A 19,723-nucleotide genomic window follows, 5' to 3' on the forward strand; every position below is an offset into this window, starting at 1 on the left:
CCTTCTCTTCCAACTTTCAACATTTTCCTCCTCCTACCCTCAGCTGATGACCTTACTTCTTCTTTCATTGAGAAAATAGAAGCAATAGGAAGAGAATGTCTACAAGCTTCCAACACCACATCTACCCACATACCAGCCTCTGCAGCCACTTGCTCTTCCCCTACTCCTAGTACTATGAATGAATGATTAGAGCTCCCATCCAAGCCAAGTCCTATACCTGTTGTCTAGACCTCCCACACCAAACACACACCTGTTCAAGGAAATCACCCCAATTCTCCTCCCTCTCCTTCATCAATAATTGTTATCTCAAATGGATCATTCCTATCAGCATGAGGTGGTATTTCTTCCATGCTGTTTCCACTGCTCTCTTAAATCCTTCCCACTCTGCTCAAACTGCTCCTGGCATTCAGTGGTTAATTCTTAGTCTTCACTTTCCTTGACCCATCTGAAGCATTGGATTCAAACGAGCAAAGCATATAGGTAAGAGTTTTTCAAAGAGTAAATATGAATGGGAATTCAAGAGAATCTGTGGATGTAATTTACACAAATGCCCAAGAAATGATTAGCAAGATACTCTAGTAAAAACCTTTTCTTAACTGAATAATCCTATGATAGGAAAAACACTTCTTCAGAGAACTGACCTGACCATCCTTGACTTTCTCCATCTGCAGCGCTCTCTGCACTTGGCCCCAGGACACCAGGTTTCTGATTTTCCTCTTATCTCCCTGCTGCTCCTTCTCAGTCTTCTTTGCTGGTAACTGTTTTTCTCTTCACCTTAACATCAGAACTCAGTCGTGAAATCTCCTCTCTATATATCCACTTCCTTGGTGGTTTCAGCCAGTCTCAAAACTCTTCCATATATACGCTGAAACCTCCCAGATTTATCTCTTCAGCCAAGCCTCCTACCCTCAGCTCATTTATTCACCTTCTTCCCTATACTACCATATCAAATGAGCACAGCAAATTTAACACATCCAAACTCCATTCTCCTCTTCCTCCCCACATTCTTCTCAGTTAATGGCAATTCCACTCTTGCTTCGTTCTCCCAAACTCATATTCAATCCATCAAAGAATCCCATGAGCTCAGCTGAAAAATATCTCCAGAAACCAACCACTTTCCACCTCCTCCACTGCTACCTCCCTGGCCCAAGCCTCTATCATGATTTTTTCAAGATCCTTGCAATAACCTTGATTTGACTCCCTGCTAGTACTTTTGCTCTCTCAAAGGAGGTGGAGGGATCCACTTTCACACACAAGACAGGTCATGTCACTCCTTTCCGCAAAACCCTCCCCTGATTTCCCATCTCACTCAGAGTAAACCCAGAGTCCAGAAGAGAGTTTGCAGGTTGAGGAGACCTTGGGAGACACAGGGCAAACAGGTAGCAAGAGCCAGAACTGCACAGTTTTGCATGCCTTCTGCCACAGGACGGAGGGTAACTAACAAAATTGTTGGAGTTTGACCAAGCAGGTGGCATTGGGATGAGACCCAGTGAAGCACTGGTGACTCCAGGTTGCCCTGACAATGGGAACCCTCCCCCTTACAATAATTCATTTTCTTCAGAAAAGTCACATGTAAATCAAGTTAATAGTAATCCATGGCAGAGCAACACAAGGTCATAGGGAGGCATGTAGGAAGAGTCTGTGCTACACAAAAGGGATGCAAAGATGAGGGAAGTATTTACATTGTATATAAAAATGTTAAACTGAGCCCACATGCTTGAGAGCTTCTTCCTACTGGGTAAACCTGAAGATTCTCCTACTGGTTTGGATTTAAATGACAACAATAAAGCTTACATGTTTGTTGCACCATTGAAGAGAAGAACCATAGGGCTGGGAAACAGGGGCTCCCTTCTCTTAGTGCTCCGCATGAACAAATCCAGCAGCTGGGTGAACTGGGCCTTCCCAGAATGAGGAGTGGTAGAAAGGAAATCAACACCTTTAGATTTGTATTTGCACCTTATTGGTGGTGGTTGTGGGAACGCTTCGTGAGACATTTTTCTTTATGCAGAAACACACACATATATTTATACATGTATTTATAATACTAAGCTGACTAGTCATTCATAGTTAACTTCATGGTATACAACCAGTGTATATAAATGTGTGTGTGTGTGTGTGTGTGTGTGTGTGTAGGGACAGTCCAAACAGGTAGACAGTCTTTGGGTGGCAGTCTCCCTAGCCCTATATCCAGCCAGCAGAATAGCAGGAGGTCTTCAGTAAGCTGAAGTCCAGTGACTGACAGACTGAAAGTCAGAGTATGTACATCTGTGGGCCCTGGATGCTCTTGCCATAAAAGGTTTCAGAGAATCTGCAACTCGATCTCCTCTCCTCCCTCCTCCTTTCCTTGGTGCACAAAACTAGAGAAAGGAGCAAGATGACCGCCTGTGTATAACTTCTCAACCTATGGTTGACAGGTAACTGGAGAGAGACAGGGATTGGAAGAGAGCCCTGTGATAGCAGGAATCATGGCACTTTTTTCTTCCCATTTCCCTAGTGCCTAGGACAGTGCTTGGCATGTAATAGATGCTCAGTTAATAAACACTGAAAGAATGAAGGAATGAGCAAAGAAACTAATGCAGAAAAAAATGAGTGGTTCCTCAGCTGTGCTCCTGCCCCTCTCAGCACCATCTGAATCTTGGCTAAAGAGGACCAACAATCACACCTGTATCCTCAAATGCGACACTTCTCCTTTCAGGCTTTCAATGCATTTAGCACATCACTTAGGTGAGTCTACACATATAATTGAAATGCATCACGCTCAAAGCCCGGCAAGTGACACCAGCCGCTACAGGGCCAGTGCTGTAATTTCTAGAGGCGCCTGGCTAATTTGAATGGCATGGCCTCAAGACAACCTTTACATCTCAAATGAGGAGTGACTGCACTCATCAACCTTGCCTCCCTCCCCTCCTTCCTGCTGCCTCCCGCAGCTGGTGAGAACTGCGGAGTGTCCTCCAGGGCTTTCTAGGTCACACTTCCTTCCTGGGCTTGCTAGGTGTAAGCCGGTCCTCGGGACTTCTTCACTCCCCTTTAGAGCTTTCCGATAATGGCCTGCGACTCTTTACTGCAAAGCTTCAGTCCTGCCTTGCTCATCCTATATGGGAATGGATCCAGGCTAGCAATGGACCTTTACTAAGTACTTTCTTGCCCAGGGCTTACACAATCCTTGCTCTTCGGGCATTAGAGTCTAGTTGAGTTTCTTCTGAGACACAGCATTTCCCTTCCCTCCAGTGTGAACTATATCCAAAGCTCCTTCTAAAAGGTGCTTTGTCTAAGCCACCTATGTCCCACCTAAAGAGTTTTACACAGGTAGAATCAGGCTAAAAAGGTCTAGAGAGGACCTGAAGGAAACAGAGAGCATCTTAAGGTAAAGGCAGGTGGTGGAGCATACAGAAGAGGCATGATCATTCCAAAGTGGGCTGACGGAAGGCAGGTAAGGGTACAGTCCTTCAAAAGCACCTGCCCCCGCTGCTTTACCCACCCAGGATGCATGTGCATCAAACCACATCCCTCACCCAGCTCTCATTTTTGATCTTGGACTCTGCACCTGCCTTTGATAACTTATTAAAATCACACTCTAGAAGGTGGAAGAGACTTCATAATCACTCTGTCTACCTTCTGTCCCCATGCAGGAATCCCCAGCATCCCTGACAGGCAGCTAGACGGCCTTGTCTTATGCACCAGCTCAGAACCTTCCAAACACATCTAATCACATGAATCACCTGGGCATTTGAAAAAAAGCACAGCTCACCAACTCTACAAAACTACACGAAATTAGAATCTCCAGAGAAGGAGCCTGTTAATCTGAATTTGCAGCAAGCACCGCTGGTGACTCTCACAATGAAGCATGGTTTTTACGTGCATGGAATGCAGTAGCTCCTCAGAGTGGCTACATATGAGAATCAGATAGGAAGCTCTTTAGAAAAGTCAATGACAGGCCTTCACCCCTAAATATCCCTACTTAATTGGTTTGGGATGGAGCCCAGTTGGTATAATTCTTTTCTCTTCATTCTTTTTATAGTAAATTCTCCCAGATCCTGAGGGGGTAATAAACTTTTTTTAAGCTTCCAGCTAATTCTACTGTGCAGCCAGTATTATACATTATTAGCACTCTTCACTATACCCCACCGCCATGTCCAACCAACACGTTCTGTAACTATCAAGCTGATCTGACTTAACTAACGTGTTCACCTATCCAACATAGGATGTCATTTCCTAATTGTATTAAGAAGCTGTATATTTGTACTTAGCAAGAGGCCAGACAGAAGCGGGTTATGAACTGCTAAGGCTTGTACCAGTTGAGTCTTCACTTCTCACCCCAATACACATATACCTACAGCCCTCCCTGAACTGGCTGGACCAGACAACCCCAGAAGCCTCAGTCCGTGGCTCTCCCCTCCTCCTCCCCAGTCCCCCCACCCCCCCAGCTCTACTCACATTGTACAGCACGGTGGTCCACCCTTCCATGGTGATGCACTGGAAGACTGTCAGCACAGCAAAGAGGATGTTATCAAACTGGGTGATCCCATCATTGGGGCCGATCCAATCCTTGCATTCATAACCAGCGGGGCAGCCCTGCACGCCGCATGGGTGAGGAGGGTCAAATCCTTCTAGAATACCTGCAGACACATTTGGAGGGTGGGGGATAAATCACATGGGGATTCACAGGAGCTGGAAAGTACCCCAGGAAGCCACAGACAAGTAATTCCACTCCCCAAGGAAAGAGGCCTGCCCTTCTTTGTCTCCGGCTCCCTCTCCTCTCTGGACTCTCTGCCCCTCCCAGCTCACGTTATCACACGCTCAGCCCAGTGTTTCCCAGTCTCCTGAAGATGGAGTCTCTCCTCCGCATGGTCCCCCACTCTCTGCAAGCTTCATCCTCTATCCTGACCTGCTGTACCACAGGAATTTAGAGGACTCAATTGTACAGAACACTCTGAGGGGAGGAGAAGGCAAAGTGAAGTTTTCTAGCTTCAGACTCCAGGATGAGCCCTGAGTTCTTTCTGGGTTTCTTAGGGACAGTTATTAAACTACAGTCCTTTTAGGTTTTTTTTTTTCCTTTGGAAATGGAGTTTCTCTCTTGTTGCTCAGGCTGGAGTGTAATGGCGCGATCTCGGCCCATCACAACCTCCACCTCCCAGGTTCAAGTGATTCTCCTGCCTCAGCCTCCCGAGTAGCTGGGATTACAGGTGATGTGCAACCACACCCAGCTAATTTTGTATCTTCAGTAGAGAAAGGGTTTTTCCATGTTGGTCAGGCTGGTCTCAAACACCAACCTCAGGTGATCCACCTATGTCAGCCTCCCAAAGAGGGGGTCTTAACACCTTATTTTTCTAGCATGGACTGGTCTTGAATAAAAGATAAAAATATAAAATAGAACTTCAAAGTGGAAGGTGGTCTTGGAATGTTCTTTCATTAAAAGCATGGTAACTATTTGAGATTCTTCAGCCTGCCTCCCATCGCCTTTCCTCCTAGGATACTCAAAACTCAACTTGAAAGAACAAATGAAATACAAAGACATGAGAATTTGGGATTGTGTGCCCTACCCATCTCCCAACCATGCTTGCAAGCCAAGCTCAGAGCTCCCTCGGCTCTTCCACACCATGTGTGGGTCAAAACAGAAAGTGAGGAAGATGATGAAAAGGAGCATGAAAGCAAAATGTCTCCACAGATCCAAAGGGACCCAACTCTGACTCTAGACTCCTCCATCTCAGCGGCCTGTGGGCCAGAGAGGCCACCATACAAAAAGTACTTATTGATTCAGTCAGAGGCCACTGTACAAAGAGTCGAGGGGTATTGATTCAGATATTCAGACAGACGGCTTTTTTGTAGAGGGAGAGACTGGGGTCTCACTAGTCATCCAGGCTGGCCTCAAACTCTTGGGCTTAATGAGCCTCTCCCATAAGCCTCCAGGGAATAGCTAGAAAGACAGGTGTGTGCTACTATGCCTGGCTCAGACAGATGGCTTTCGAAGTTCATTTGCATCACCCTTGACCGTGGAATAAGAGAGCCAACACCATCTATTTGAAATCTTCCAACTATGTATTTGCTTTGCCATGTTAATGTCAAGTGAGGATCTCTAGTCTAGGTTGGTTGTGCCTCAAAAGCCTCCTGACTAGAAACTTCTGATTTAATTCCAGGGTTGGAATAGGACATACCTTTCCAGCGAGCATCCAAGTGCCCTGAAATGAACCCCAGTTAACAGAGGGAAGAATGGAAAAGGATACGACAGAAAAGAGTGACCCTACCTGAATTGTTCATGAAGCACGCTCGGTGTAACTTCCCGCTGTAGAACTCCAGGCCGATGATAGCGAACATCAGGATGGCAAAGAAGAGCAGAAGGCCAATCTGCAGAAGAGGTACCATGGCCTTCATGATGGACTTCAACACAATCTGCAGGCCTAGAAGGAAGGACAGAGAGTGACCCATGCAGCCATCCCTCAGCACCATCTGATAGGGCAGGGTTGGTGTCATTCTTCCCTCGCTGGTTTCTTCCACGCTGCCTGCTGGATTCCTCTGATAGATTAAGTTTATTTATGTGTACTCTTCTCCTAAAGGAAATTAGGCCCAGCTCTGCTAGGCTGTCAAGTCCACAAGAGCTGAGACAAAGTTCATCTTCCCCTTCGCTCTGTCTCAGACCCAGTTCTCTCAGTCCCTGTTGGGGAAGCCTAGTGAGTACAGGCACTGTTCAGAAAATGCCACATCCTTTGACCCACACATTGCACTTCTAAGATTCTAGCCAAGAGAGCAGTCAGAGATTTGAATAAAGATTTAAGCAAAAAGATGTTTGTTGCAGTACATTTATAGTTGGAGAAGAACTGGAAATAGCCTATTTTTATTTTTTATGTCATCCAGCAACATAAAATATAAAAATGGCTAAATAAATCATAACACATGTAAGAATTTTTGTTTTGAGACAAGAGTCTCGGTCTCTCGCAGAGGCTGTATTACAGTGGCATTACCTTGGCCCACTGCAGCCTCGACCTCCCAAGCCCATGCAATCCTCCCACCTCAGTTTACTGAGTGGCTGGGACTACAGGAATGAGTCACCATGCTCAGCTAATTTTTGTTGTTGTTGTATTTTCTGTAGCAATCGGGTTTCACCATGTTGCCCACGCCGGTCTTGAACTCCTCCTGAACTCAAGCCATCCGCCCACCTCAGCCTCCCAAAGTGCTGGGATTACGGGCGTGAGCCACTGTGCCCAGCCAAGAATTTTTAAGGTTAGGAAAATACTTATTTCAGGATATACAACTACGATATACATAATGATTTCAATTATATTAAAATGCACAGGAGAAAAATGGAAAATACTGAAATTTTAACAAAAGTGATTTCTGAGTGAAAAGATAAAGAATGCTTTTCTTTTTTGTCTACTTTCCACATTTTCTGTGTATATTTTCCATTACCTTTTATATTTGCAAAAAGTTAAATTTAAAAGTAAAATGTTATGCCAGATTGCTCCAACTCCACTATTTATTACCACTGGGGCTTTTTCCCAGGAGGAATATTGTTTGTGTATCCCGAACTCCCTTAGACCTGGATCCAGCTGAGGACACATCAAGAAAGTTCTTAGAAAAGCAGAAAGAAAGGCAGATGCTCACTAGGTATCCCTGACACGAGCTTCAAGGGCCGCAGGACACGCACAGCCCGGAGGGTCCTCAGGTCCACATGAGTGTTGAAGTGGGTTCCCGCAGTGGCCAGGATGCTGCAGACAGAGACACAGAAGGGTCAAGGTTACCAGTCTGGCTTTCCTCTCTTTTCCATGCATGAAGCAGGGCTGAGGCAAGCTCAGCCTGGAAAGCACACAGCGCTGACGCCAGCTGTATGTGGGCGCACCTGAGCTTGGGTGAATCACCAGTGGCTCCAAGTGGAATTAAATTTAGCCATCTGGGTTTCACTTTGCAAAGAGGGAAAACTTATCGTCATACCAGAACCCTAGTTCCAAATCCCGAGCAAAACACAAGGTCAGCAACATCTGTCCCCCTCCTGTCCCCAAACCTTGTCCCCTTTCTCTTCTCTTCCCCTTTTCAAACTCCTCCTCCTCTTTACAGGCCACCAAGCCCTTGTATTCTTTTATTTCAAAATTTTCTTAGGTTCCCTTATCTATGTCCTTCATGAAATTTCTCTGGATTAACTCCTCTCTACCTTGACACTTAGAATTTGTACCAAACAAATCAATTACACTGATCCTTACAACTGGAGAATGACTTCATTGGTCTTCACATAGTGTCAGTATTTTTATAATTGCACAAAACCACTCTTTGACCCTAATTGGATTTCGTTGTTTCTATTTTTCCACATTCCACAGCCATATAAAGAAATGCACACATACACATACACAAATCCATAATTCTATTAGATTGTGTACACCAGGGAGGCATTTCATATAGTCTCATGACATTGCAGGGACTTTGGAGAGACAAGGACATATGTGAATTTATGAAAAACACAGCAGAAGACTAAACGCACTAAAGTGAGTTTAAGTCTGACTCATTCTGTGAGAACGGGGTACTCGACACAAGTCTCTCCACCTCTATGAACCTCATCCCCATCATCTGTAAAATGAGAGGGTACCGTGGTCTAGTTGTAAAAATAAAAAGACATGGTATTTAATATTACAGTATACTGTGTTTAGAAGACACCATCGTGAAAAGAGAATCTCCCACCCATGCAGCACAGAAGACTGTGCTGTGCGCCTCACCTTTATTACAAGAACCAGCAAAACAATGATCCCTTTTCCTGTGATTCTCTATCTCCACACCTGTCCTTGAAGTTTTTCCCTCTCTCTCCCCTCTTTCTCTTTTTCTATGTGTGTCATATTTTTCAGTTCTTCAAACTACAATGTGCACACAGACACTGTGGCTAATGCAAAGCTTACTAATATTAATAAAATACTCATTAAAAACTTGCTCATTATATTCTTCTTTCTGTTAAGAATGAAAGGAAGTTTCTCCCTCATAACCCCTCCAGAACAATCCCTGCTACCCAGCAACACCAGGAAATGAGGCATTCAGAAAACTGGGTTCCTCTACAGTCAAAGGGTGGCAAGAACAGCTTGTTTTGTTTATTTCCGATGGAACCTCTCTGAAATAGTTCAAGCATTAAAGAAGGTACCAGGAATGCCTTCAATATTCGACACGTCTTCAATCTCAGAAAGAGAACAATGTGGAAAGTGCACATCCTGCGGCCCTTGGAAGCAGACATACAATCATTGGGTACGAATCATACAGACCAGGACAACAGAATCACACGTGGTAACTGACACAAGGAGCGCTGCTAACAGCCAAGCAGACGGCTTCATGTGCTGGCAGCCTTCCCAAAACTCCAGGTATCCGGGGGCTGCCTACGGGGCATCACTGGGAAGTAAAGAGCGTTCCTACATGGGCTGAAGGTTATATCAACAACCAGTAGAGATTCCCGTCAACCTTAAGATTCTCTGAGTCTACGTTCATGCTACCTAAAAATAAGAAGCAGAAAGAAATCCTACTCATAAAGAATCTCAAGGGCTAGACGAGGTTTCCGAATCTTCCCCATCTCTTGTGACTCACACTTCCATGCCACTGTTGCAAACCGGGGTGACCTGGGGGATCAGAGTCTTCCACACCGCTTTTGACTCTATCTTCCAAGGCCAAGGAAAGACATTAAGGATGGGGTCATAAAATTTCTAATGAGTAGGGAAGGACTAAAGAGAAAAAGGAACAAAGACACACATGGAAAATAGAACTGAAAAAATGACAGAAATAAAGGAGAAAGACGACAGATAAAGAGAAACTTCAAGGACAGGTGTGGAGATAAGAGAATCATGGCAAGAAAAGGGATCATTGTTTTGCTGGTTCTTGTAATAAACGTGAGGTGCACAGCACAGTCTCCCTGTGCTGCCTGGGTGGGAGACTCTCCTTTCACAACAGTATCTTCTAAACACAGTATGCAGAATATGAGTTAGAAATTAAACTTCTGTTTCCTAGGATACTCAGATACACATGAGACACACTTTTCATGTCATAAACAGCCCTGCTGGAAATGAAAATCTCCTCTCCAACCCTGAGTTTAACAGGTATGTTTCAGAACACAGTGGTAGAAGCAGAAAGATACAATTAAAAGTGAAAGGAGGCTCAAATGTAGATGGGAAACATGGTAGAGAAAAAGAAGAATGAGATGATGGAAGAGTGAGCAGTAAAAGAAAATGCAGGGATATAAACAGGAAAGGAAATAAATAAAAACTAGGGAGAGAAGCAAATGTCAAGAGAAATGGGGAAGGGAACAAAAGCAAAGCTAACCTGAAAGAAGGAAGAAAAAATATGGTATTCGTTGTGGAGTCTCACACAGCCAGCCATGACGTATGCCCATGTCACCAAGTTAGTCCTTGGCTGAAACTACCTGCTCCCCAAACTCTCCCAACCACGCTATGGCCAGGGCCGTGCAGCCTGCAGCCTCGTGCTGTCCCGGCCCTCAGAATTTTCTTCTCTCTCCTCCAATGCAGGAGGGCTACCAGCTGGGTCTTTAATTGATGTGCATTGGCCACTGGCTGCCTCCTAACTCCCACTGTTCAAATACTCCTTGAGACAGGAATGACAGCTGGCTACCCTGTTCACCTGTTAGAAAGCAGGAACAATGGGATTCTTAGAGGAAAAGAAACCCTGTTCTGGGCTCCCATAATGTGTCCACCTCTATCACTGCCCTAACCACATTCTAGAGAAATTCTGTTTTCTCATCTGTCTCTCCCACTAAATCTGAAACACCTCTAATGGAGGCACCATTTTATTCATCTCTACCCCCAAATCCTAGTCCAGTGACTAGCAAGTAAGAGACACTCAATAAAAGCTTGATGAATTGAACTTGAACTGCACTGATTGAATTAATAAATTTGTTGAAGCCGAGGTCAAAAAGAGAGAACATCAGGAAATTCTAGAACTTACTATGAGAAGAAGAGAGTAGCAAGCTGGGATACTATTCCAACATACATGTGTTTGAGTACACAGGAGAGTGCTGAAAATCTATCCTCAAGCATTTAGAGTCTAATGAGGATCCATTTGACCCAGCAATCCCATTACTGGGTATATATATACTCAAAGGATTATAAATCGTTCTACTAGAAAGACACATGCACACGTATGTTCACTGCGGCACTGTTTACAATAGCAAAGACCTGGAACCAACCCAAATGCCCATCGACAATAGACTGGACAAGGAAAATGTGGCACATAAACACCATGGGATACTAAGCAGCCATAAAAAAATGATGAGTTCGTGTCCTTTCTAGGGACAAGGATGTATCTGGAAACCATCAGTCTCAGCAAACTGACACAAGAACAGAAAATCAAACACCACATGTTCTCATTCACAGGAGGGTGAACAATGAGAACACATGGACACAGGGAGGGGAGCATCACACACTGGGGTCTGTTGGGGGTGGCTAAGAGAGGGACAGTGGGGGGTAGGGAGGTTGGGGAGGGTAACGTGGGGAGAAATGCCAGATGTAGGTGACGGGGGGATGGAGGCAGCAAACCACATTGCCATGTGTGTACCTATGCAACAATCCTGCATGTTGTACATGTACCCCGGAACCTAAAGTGCAATAAAAAATAAGATAAAATAAATACACATAGATAAAATGTGTCATCTTAAAAAAATTTAAGTTTTGAGGTACATGTGCAGAATGTGCAGGTTTGTTACGTAGGTAAATGCGTACCATGATGGTTTGCTGCACGTATCAACCCATCACCTAGGCATTCAGCCCAGCATGCCTTAGTTATTTCTCCTGATGCTCTCCTCCTTTCCCCCATCCCCCACCTCTTATTGGCCCCAGTGTGTGTTGTTCCCCTTCCTGTGTCCGTGTGTTCTCACCAGTTCAGTCCCATTTATGAGTGAGAATGTGTGGTGTTTGGTTTTCTATTCCTACATTAGTTTGCTGAGGATAATGGCTTTCAGCTCCACCCATGTCCCTGCGAAGGATATGACCTCGTTCCATTGTATGGTTGCAGAGTATTCCATGGTGTATATATATGTACCACAACTTTATCCAGTCTATCATCAGTGGGCACTGGGTTGATTGCCTGTCTTTGCTTTTTCAAATAGTTCTGCAATGAACATATGGGTCCACTGTTCCTTAGTCCAGTGTGTTGCTAAAAATACCAAGGTCACAGGTTTGTGATTTTAAGGCCACAAATCACCAAATGCCTGCAATAGGACTGCTGGGTCAAATGGTATTTCTGGTTCTAGATCTTTGAGGAATCACCACACTGTCTTCCACAATGGTTGAACTAATTTACATTCCCACCAACAGTGTCAAAGTGTTTCTATTTCTCCACAACCTCACCAGCATCTGCCGTTTCTTGACTTTTTAATAATCACCATTCTGACTGATGTTGAGACGGTAATATTCTGGAAAGACTCTCTTGCTGAGGACTGGACAGATCCTTTCTTGTGGGATCTCCCCAGTTCTCAGTAAGAGAGCTAGAGAGAAAGAGGAAAAGAATGGAAACTCAGAAGTTAAAGACTTGCATCCTAGCAAAGCTTAAGTATTGAAGTACACACAGCTCAGCAAAACCACAGGCCTTGTAAGTACCAGGCCCTGATCAGGAGGCTACTGGAAAAGTAAGGAGTAGAAAACAGCTCTTGACTCTCAGTAAACAGACACATAAAAGAAATAAATTGTAACACACCGTGAAGCATTATAACGGAGTTGTTTACAAAGTGCTATGAGAATGGGAAATGCCACAGTGACAAACACAGGGTGCTTGCTGTCTATTAGCATTTTCAAATGGTATGTCATTAAATCTTCAAAACTTTCCTCATATTGCTGTTGTCTCCATTTCATAAAACAGCAAGCTAAAGCTTAGAAAAAATTAAATTGCTAATAAATGGCAAGACCAGGAGTTAAAGTCCGTTCTCTTCTCATGTCAAAGCCAGTCCTTACCCACTCTGCCATTATGTGCGTAATGTTTGCCCAGTGCTGGGTCGTCCACTGTTCCTTAGTCCAGTGTGCTGGCAAAAACACCAAGGTCACAGTTTTGTGATTCTAAGGCTGCAAATCACCAAGTGCCACAGATCACTCGCCATGTCTCACTCTCAGGACCAGCAGAGACAAGACTCCATGCACTCTCTTAATTACTACATACAAAAGCAGCTTAATGGTAGGTGACGACTGCTGCAGTATTTCTATAAACACACAGTGGAGAGACACACACACCACAAAATCAGAGTCAGGCCACTGAGAATAACTCCAATTTTGAGTTAATAAAAGCCTAAGCTCTCCGCCGTCCCAAGAGGCACATGTCTGTGCTCCTCAAGAGCAGAAGCATGTTTTCCACTTCTCTTGTCACTTCAGGCACACAGCCTGGTGGAATGCTCTGCACACAGAGGGGTGCTTAATGCCCACTTTGTCCCCACAACAGAGGAGAGTCAGAAAGCACACTCAGCCCTCTGATCACCACCAGCACAGGTATCATGTTCTGCACACAGTCAAGTTCAATAACTGTTTCCTGTTAGAGATCAAGGCTCAGCCCCACCTCGAACGTTTTTACTTTTAGGTGTCAGCAAGTAGGGAAGAGAATGGAGATCGATACAATCCTGACGATGCAGCACAAGCCTTTCCTGTCGTGGCCATACTGCAGTGGCACAGCAGAATGGGACAGAAGTAATGCTCTGAGCAAAAAGAACCAAATCATCTCTTCCCAAGTTGGTCTCTGAAAGAATTCTTCAACCTTGCATTCCCTTTGACCTTGGGGTCTTTTGTAGCCTTCTTGTCAATGCAGGTCTACAGTCTCTTTTCAAAGGCATATTCCACTGTGCAAGTCCATGCCTGAAATACCCTGAAGCAGTGGTCACAGGTCCAGGATTGCCAGCTAAAATGCAGGACACCCAGTTAAGGTTGAATTTCAGATAAACAAATAATTTTCAGTGCAATATTTATAGAATGCATGGACTATTCATTATTTATCTGGAATCTAAAATTCAGATTTAACCAGATGTCTTATATTTTTATTTGCTAAATCTGATGGTTACACTTAAGTATTGACCAGGAAAGACCAGAAAAAGAGCTCTCTGCATAGTTGTTGCCCCAGCCCTAGACAAAATTTCCAAGTTCCCTTCTGAGAGGAGACGAGAGCCAGAGGTCTTTCGCCATTAGGTCCAGGATGTCTCCCGAGCTCCAGAAATTACCCATATTAAATACCAATGGAGAACTTTGTTAAAAGTTTTTGAAAGACAGGCTGTTCATCAGCATCTGTGAGAAAAGGCTAACACTAGCAAAGGACGTTAGGTTTTAACCAGCCCATGTGATGAGGAGACCCTGAGGAGGCAGCAAGGGACGTAATGCAAGCCAAATTCCCAACACAGAGTTGAGTCAGAAAATCATTCCCATGGGTAGTTGACATAAATGAGTTGCTGTGTCCATTCAAAAACATTCCATTGTGGTTGGTTCCTTTATCTGTCATTCCACTTTACCTTTCATGTCCCTTCCTTTAACTCTCTTGGATTCACTTCTTACTCTCCAGCCTCCTTCCTCCCTGTAACGTTTCTCCTTTGCCTTCTCTCTGACTGAGCAATTTGATTCAGACCTCACGGCCCAGATAACATTCTACCTCCTCCTTGGAAAAGGTCTATGACCAAAAGCTCATTGAACTAGGATTCTGAGAAAGGGAAAGGCACGTGCTCTCCAGTCACATTGGCTAGTTTCAAATCCCATTTCCATCGCCTACGCTAGCTGACTGGCTTTTTGCAATTGCCACACTGAGCTACAGTATTCTTACCTGGAAAAAGGCAACAGCGTCTTCCTAAGAAAGTTAAAACAAGGATAAAAAAAATAAATGCTTGCAAAGTTCCGCACATAGCACTGATATACCATGGGGGTTCCTGGTCATAAACAACAGAAACAGATTTTAACTGTCTGAAACTGCAGACCCATCAGCTCCCTCCCTCTAAAAAGGTATACTGAGAAGATATCAGAAACTCACAGAATTGAGGGGATGTTGGAAGACAAGACTGGGAAAAGAGGGAAGCAGGAATCTTCTTGGGGCAGGGATATCCAGATTCTATTTGAGAAATCTGTGAATGTTACCGGTTACGGCAAAAGGGACTTTGAAGAAGGAGAGAGGGCCCAAGGGCCAAATAACACGGGAATGCAGCTCTAGAAGCTGGAAGAGGCAAAGAAATGCACTTTCTCTTAAAGCCTCCACGAGGAGAGATGGGAAGCACGACCTGGATTTTGGCCTACTGAAAGTGATTTTAGACTTCTGACTTCCAGAACTGTAAGAAAAATACATGTGTGTCGCTTTAAACCACGTAATTTGTGGTCATTTGTTACAGCAGCCATAGGAAACTAACACACTTGGCAAAGGTCAGAGATTCTGGGAAATCTGATTCTAGGCCACCGTGGCTATTGCTGTGAATATAAACATCAACTGTCTTGGTGTTGTAGCATCATCAGCTTAAGAGGAAAGTCAGGAGGAAGACGCACGTGGTCAAGCTGAAGTCTCCCTGCACCCAAATCCCCTACCGCTTCCAAGGTGAGCAAGACTCCCCTCAGGAACACACACAATAAGATCCCCCCCAAAAAAGAAAGGAGGGGCCACCGGGGAAGCTGAATGAGGAAGAACCTGAAAAAAAAAAAGTCTACTACAGTTTGGCTCATAGAAAATAATTAGTAGGTGTTGCAGAGGAAGAAGAGAAACAATCTACCCATTTTCTTATCTATAAAATGAAATTGTCAGACAAAGGGACCTCTCAGACCCCTCCTGGCTCTAACTCTGTGAGCCAACACCTGCCTTTATGGTACTATGCTTCTGTAGCTCACACTGATGCCCTTCCTCTCAGCATCCAGAGACCTGCTCTGTGTTTAACTCCCAATTAAACACAGTTTAATATCTTATATCTTAGAACATGGGTCTGATCACGAATGAGTTAGATCCTTGTAACTCAGTTCAAAACCAGCTCCTGAAACCATCTTTCACATCTCCATACACTCTGGCTCCTTCCAGAACAATATGCAACACTCATGCTCTAGAAATGCCCTTCACTCAAGGAGAAGTGGGTGTTAATACATTTCCAATTGCAGCAGATCAGCTGGACTTACCCACAGACGTGTCCACAGAGCTGTGATGGGCCCATGACATCTAATAATTGGATATCCAAATGGAAGGGGGTTAGACACATGTATAAGTAATTATGATCTATCAAAAATCTACTGAATGACACATGATGTTTTGCTCTCCATTTCTTTTAAATAAATTACTGAAAGTGTGATTTGATTTGGGAATCAATTTCTGGAGACTTCATTTTACTTTTTAAAACGTCTTTGTGTATTACATTGTTCACATAGAGATAAACCAAAGAAAATCAATTTGACCAAAATACATTTGAGGAAAGAGGACAAGGCTGGAGAAGGAATAAAAGATGTCAAGCCCAGCCCGATATCTGCAAGCTGCCTCTTCCTCCCCACCTACTCTGCTAGGGCCCCTTGATGCCATCAGGCTTAGAGAGTCTATGATTCACTAGAGTGAATGGTCCCAGAGTCTGTGATTCACTCTACAGTTGAGACACTTCCTGACCATGTGCCATGCAACAGACCCTGGCATTACAGTGGAGAACAAGATGGTAAACATGGCTGTCCTCATGATACTTAATGAAAGAGATATACATAAAATGGGCCTCAATTATGGTAAGTGGAAGGTTGGGGAAAGAAGCTTCACTGTGGAAGTGGCAGATGAGCTCAAAGGTAGTGCTGGAGAAGGTCAGAAGAAACAATGTGAGAAGAGCATTCCAGATGCAGAAAAAGACATGCACAGAGGTCTAGAGGCACAAAGAAAATCAGCATACTTGAAAAACTGAAATTTCAGAGGCCAGTGTGGCTGAAACCTAATGGACTGGGGGACAGTAGACAGTAAGAAGTCCATTCTGTTGGTGGCCGATTCACTCTACTGACTGTTTCTTTTGCCGTGCAGACGCTGTGGAGTTTGATTAGGTCCCATTTGTCTATTCTGGCTTTTGTTGCCATTGCTTTTGGCATTTTGGTCATGAAGTCCTTGCCTATGCCTATGTCCTGAATGGTTTCGCCTAGATTTTCTTCGAGGGTTTTTATGGTGTTAGGTCTGGCCACCAACAGAATGGGAAAAAAATTTTGCAGTCTACCCATCTGACAAGGGGCTGATATCCAGAATCTACAATGAACTAAAACAGATCTACAAGAAAAAAACAAACAAGCCCATTCAAAAATGGGCGAAGGATATGAACAGATACTTTACAAAAGAAGACATACAGGAGGCCAACAAACATATGAAAAAATGCTCATCATCACTGGTCATTAGAAAAATGCAAATCAAAACCACATTGAGATACCATCTCACACCAGTTAGAATGGCCATCATTAAAAAATCTGGAGACAACAGATGCTGGAGAGGATGTGGAGAAATAGGAACACTTTTACACTGTTGGTTGGAATGTAAATTAATTCAACCATTGTGGAAGACAGTGTGGCGATTCCTCAATGACCTAAAAATAGAAATCCCATTTGACCCAGCAATCCCATTACTGGGTATATATCCAAAGGATTATAAATCATTCTACTCTAAGGACAAATGCACACGAATGTTCATTGCAGCACAGTTTACAATAGCAAAGACCTGGAACCAACCCAAATGCCCAACGATGATAGACTGGATAGGAAAAATGTGGTACATATACACCATGGAATATTACGCAGCCATCAAAAACGATGAGTTCACGTCCTTTGTAGGGACATGGATGAACCTGGAAACCATCATTCTCAGCAAACTGACACAAGAGCAGAAAATCAAACACCGCATATTCTCACTCACAGGCGGGTGTTGAACAATAAGAACACATGGACACAGGGAGGGGAGCACCATACACTGGGGTCCATTGGGGGGAAATGGGGGAGGGATGGGGGTGGGGGGGTGGAAAGAGATAGCATGGGGAGAAATGACAAATACAGGCAAGGGGACGGAAGGCAGAAAACCACACTGCCATGTGTGTACCTATGCAACAATCTTGCATGTTCTTCACATGTACCCCAAAACCTAAAATGCAATAAAAAATTTAAAAAAATTTAAAAAAATGTTGTAGTGAGAAAAAGAACCATGATCTGTCGGTACCCTAAAGCAAAGACAAATAATAATAATAATAATAATAATAATAATAAGTCCAAAGGGGGCCAAGCACTATGGCTCACACCTGTAATCTCAGCACTTATGGAGGCCAAGTTGGGGGAATTGCTTGGGTCCAGGAGTTCAAGGCCAGCCTGAGCAACATGGCAAGAACCTATCTCTACAAATCTCTACAAAAATAAAAACAAGCTTCACGTGGTGGCATGTGTCTGTAGTCCCTGCTACTTGGGAGACTGAGGTAGGAGAGTCACTCGATCCCAGGAGATAGAGCCTGCAGTGAATCGTGATCATGCCATTGCACTCCAGCCTGGGCAACAGAGCGAGACTCTGTCTCAGGGGAAAAAAAAAAAAAAAAAGAAAGAAAGAAAGAAAGAAAAGAAAAGAAAAACAGAATCTGAGAGACTGGGAAATGTCACAGAAGGAAAACTTTATCGACTGTGTTAAGGGTTTGGACCAAGCCCAGTAGTGTTCAAAGAGTGCCAGGCTTAATTTGGTGATGGAACACCAGGTTAACCACACTGGTCTCTGAGCTCCAAAGAATTTTCCTGGTTAACCATTGATCTTTAACCTCCTCCCGAAAGCCAGCCCCAGCTGCTATAACTGGGTGTTTACCTTCATCTCTGTACCTGAACTAAGTCCACCCTCTCTAGCCCCACAGGCCATTCCTGGAGCAGCTCCTGCTGCCCGCCTTCTCTGCAGCAGCCTTCCCTGGCAACATGCATGCCAGGGAGGCCAGGCGGCTCTCCAGACTCCCTGCAGGTGAATCTAGATTTGTGTAAGCAAATCATCCACTGTCCTGGGTAGTGACTGGTTTAGGAATGAGCAGGTAAGAAGGTAACAAAACTCAGGTCACTGAGATAGAATGGAAAATATGTTTTGGGCTTCAATTGACCTACATTCTAGAACAAAGGCGAAAGCATATAAAGTAGTGATTTTCAAGCCTTTTTGATCATAGCCTACATTAAGAAATATATTTTACATCACAACCCAGGATGTGTGTGTGTATTTGTGTATGTGTGTGTGTGTGTGTGTGTGTATATATATATACATATATATATATGTATATATATATATGTGTATATATATATATATATATACACACACACACACACACACATAAAATTAAATGACGTTTCATAAAACAATACTCTCTGTGTAAAGTACTCTTATTTTCTCTTCAATCCTTTCTTAAAGTTAATGCTGGTTTTAACCAACTAGATTAACTTCATGACCCTCCAATGGGGCTGGTCCACAGTTTGAAAAAACCACTTCTACAGAAGACACGACAGACCAACATGAATGGTTGCTTTAATAGCACCATGCAGCTTCTTGGCGTTATCCCAGAATGATGAAACAGTTTGCCTTGAAAGGTTTCGTTGTGCCCTTCCAAGAACCACAAACACAGCATTCTAGAATAGAAACTGTTCCCTCTGTGCTACCTGAAGCAGCAACATCTTGCTGCCCTCCAGAATGGACAGTCTTAAAGGTACCTCTCTCTCCCTCTTTCACACACACTCAAAACTGTCATGGGGCACTTACCTGCTTCTGATGCGTTTTGGGTTGGTTGGTTTGGGGTTTCCTTTGTTGCTGCCCATTTGCTTGTTTG

The 19,723-nt window shown here is 44.0% G+C and overlaps 1 protein-coding gene across 7 annotated transcripts in view; it reads right to left on the reverse strand.

Annotated features, from left to right (window-relative positions):
• CACNA1E (calcium voltage-gated channel subunit alpha1 E) overlaps positions 1 to 19,723 on the reverse strand; it is a 405,974-nt gene that overhangs the window by 223,790 nt on the left and 162,461 nt on the right. For all 7 annotated transcript variants that reach the window (XM_074389670.1, XM_074389669.1, XM_074389668.1 and 4 more), the window contains exons 5-7: positions 7,597 to 7,700; positions 6,243 to 6,395; positions 4,435 to 4,616 (exon numbers count right to left, since the gene is read on the reverse strand). In XM_074389670.1, coding sequence (XP_074245771.1) covers positions 4,435 to 4,616; positions 6,243 to 6,395; positions 7,597 to 7,700 — 439 coding nt within the window. The remainder of the gene's footprint in view (positions 1 to 4,434; positions 4,617 to 6,242; positions 6,396 to 7,596; positions 7,701 to 19,723) is intronic.

This window comes from Saimiri boliviensis, chromosome 19 (genome assembly GCF_048565385.1).
Source record: "Saimiri boliviensis isolate mSaiBol1 chromosome 19, mSaiBol1.pri, whole genome shotgun sequence".
NCBI classification, from domain to species: Eukaryota; Metazoa; Chordata; class Mammalia; order Primates; family Cebidae; genus Saimiri; species Saimiri boliviensis.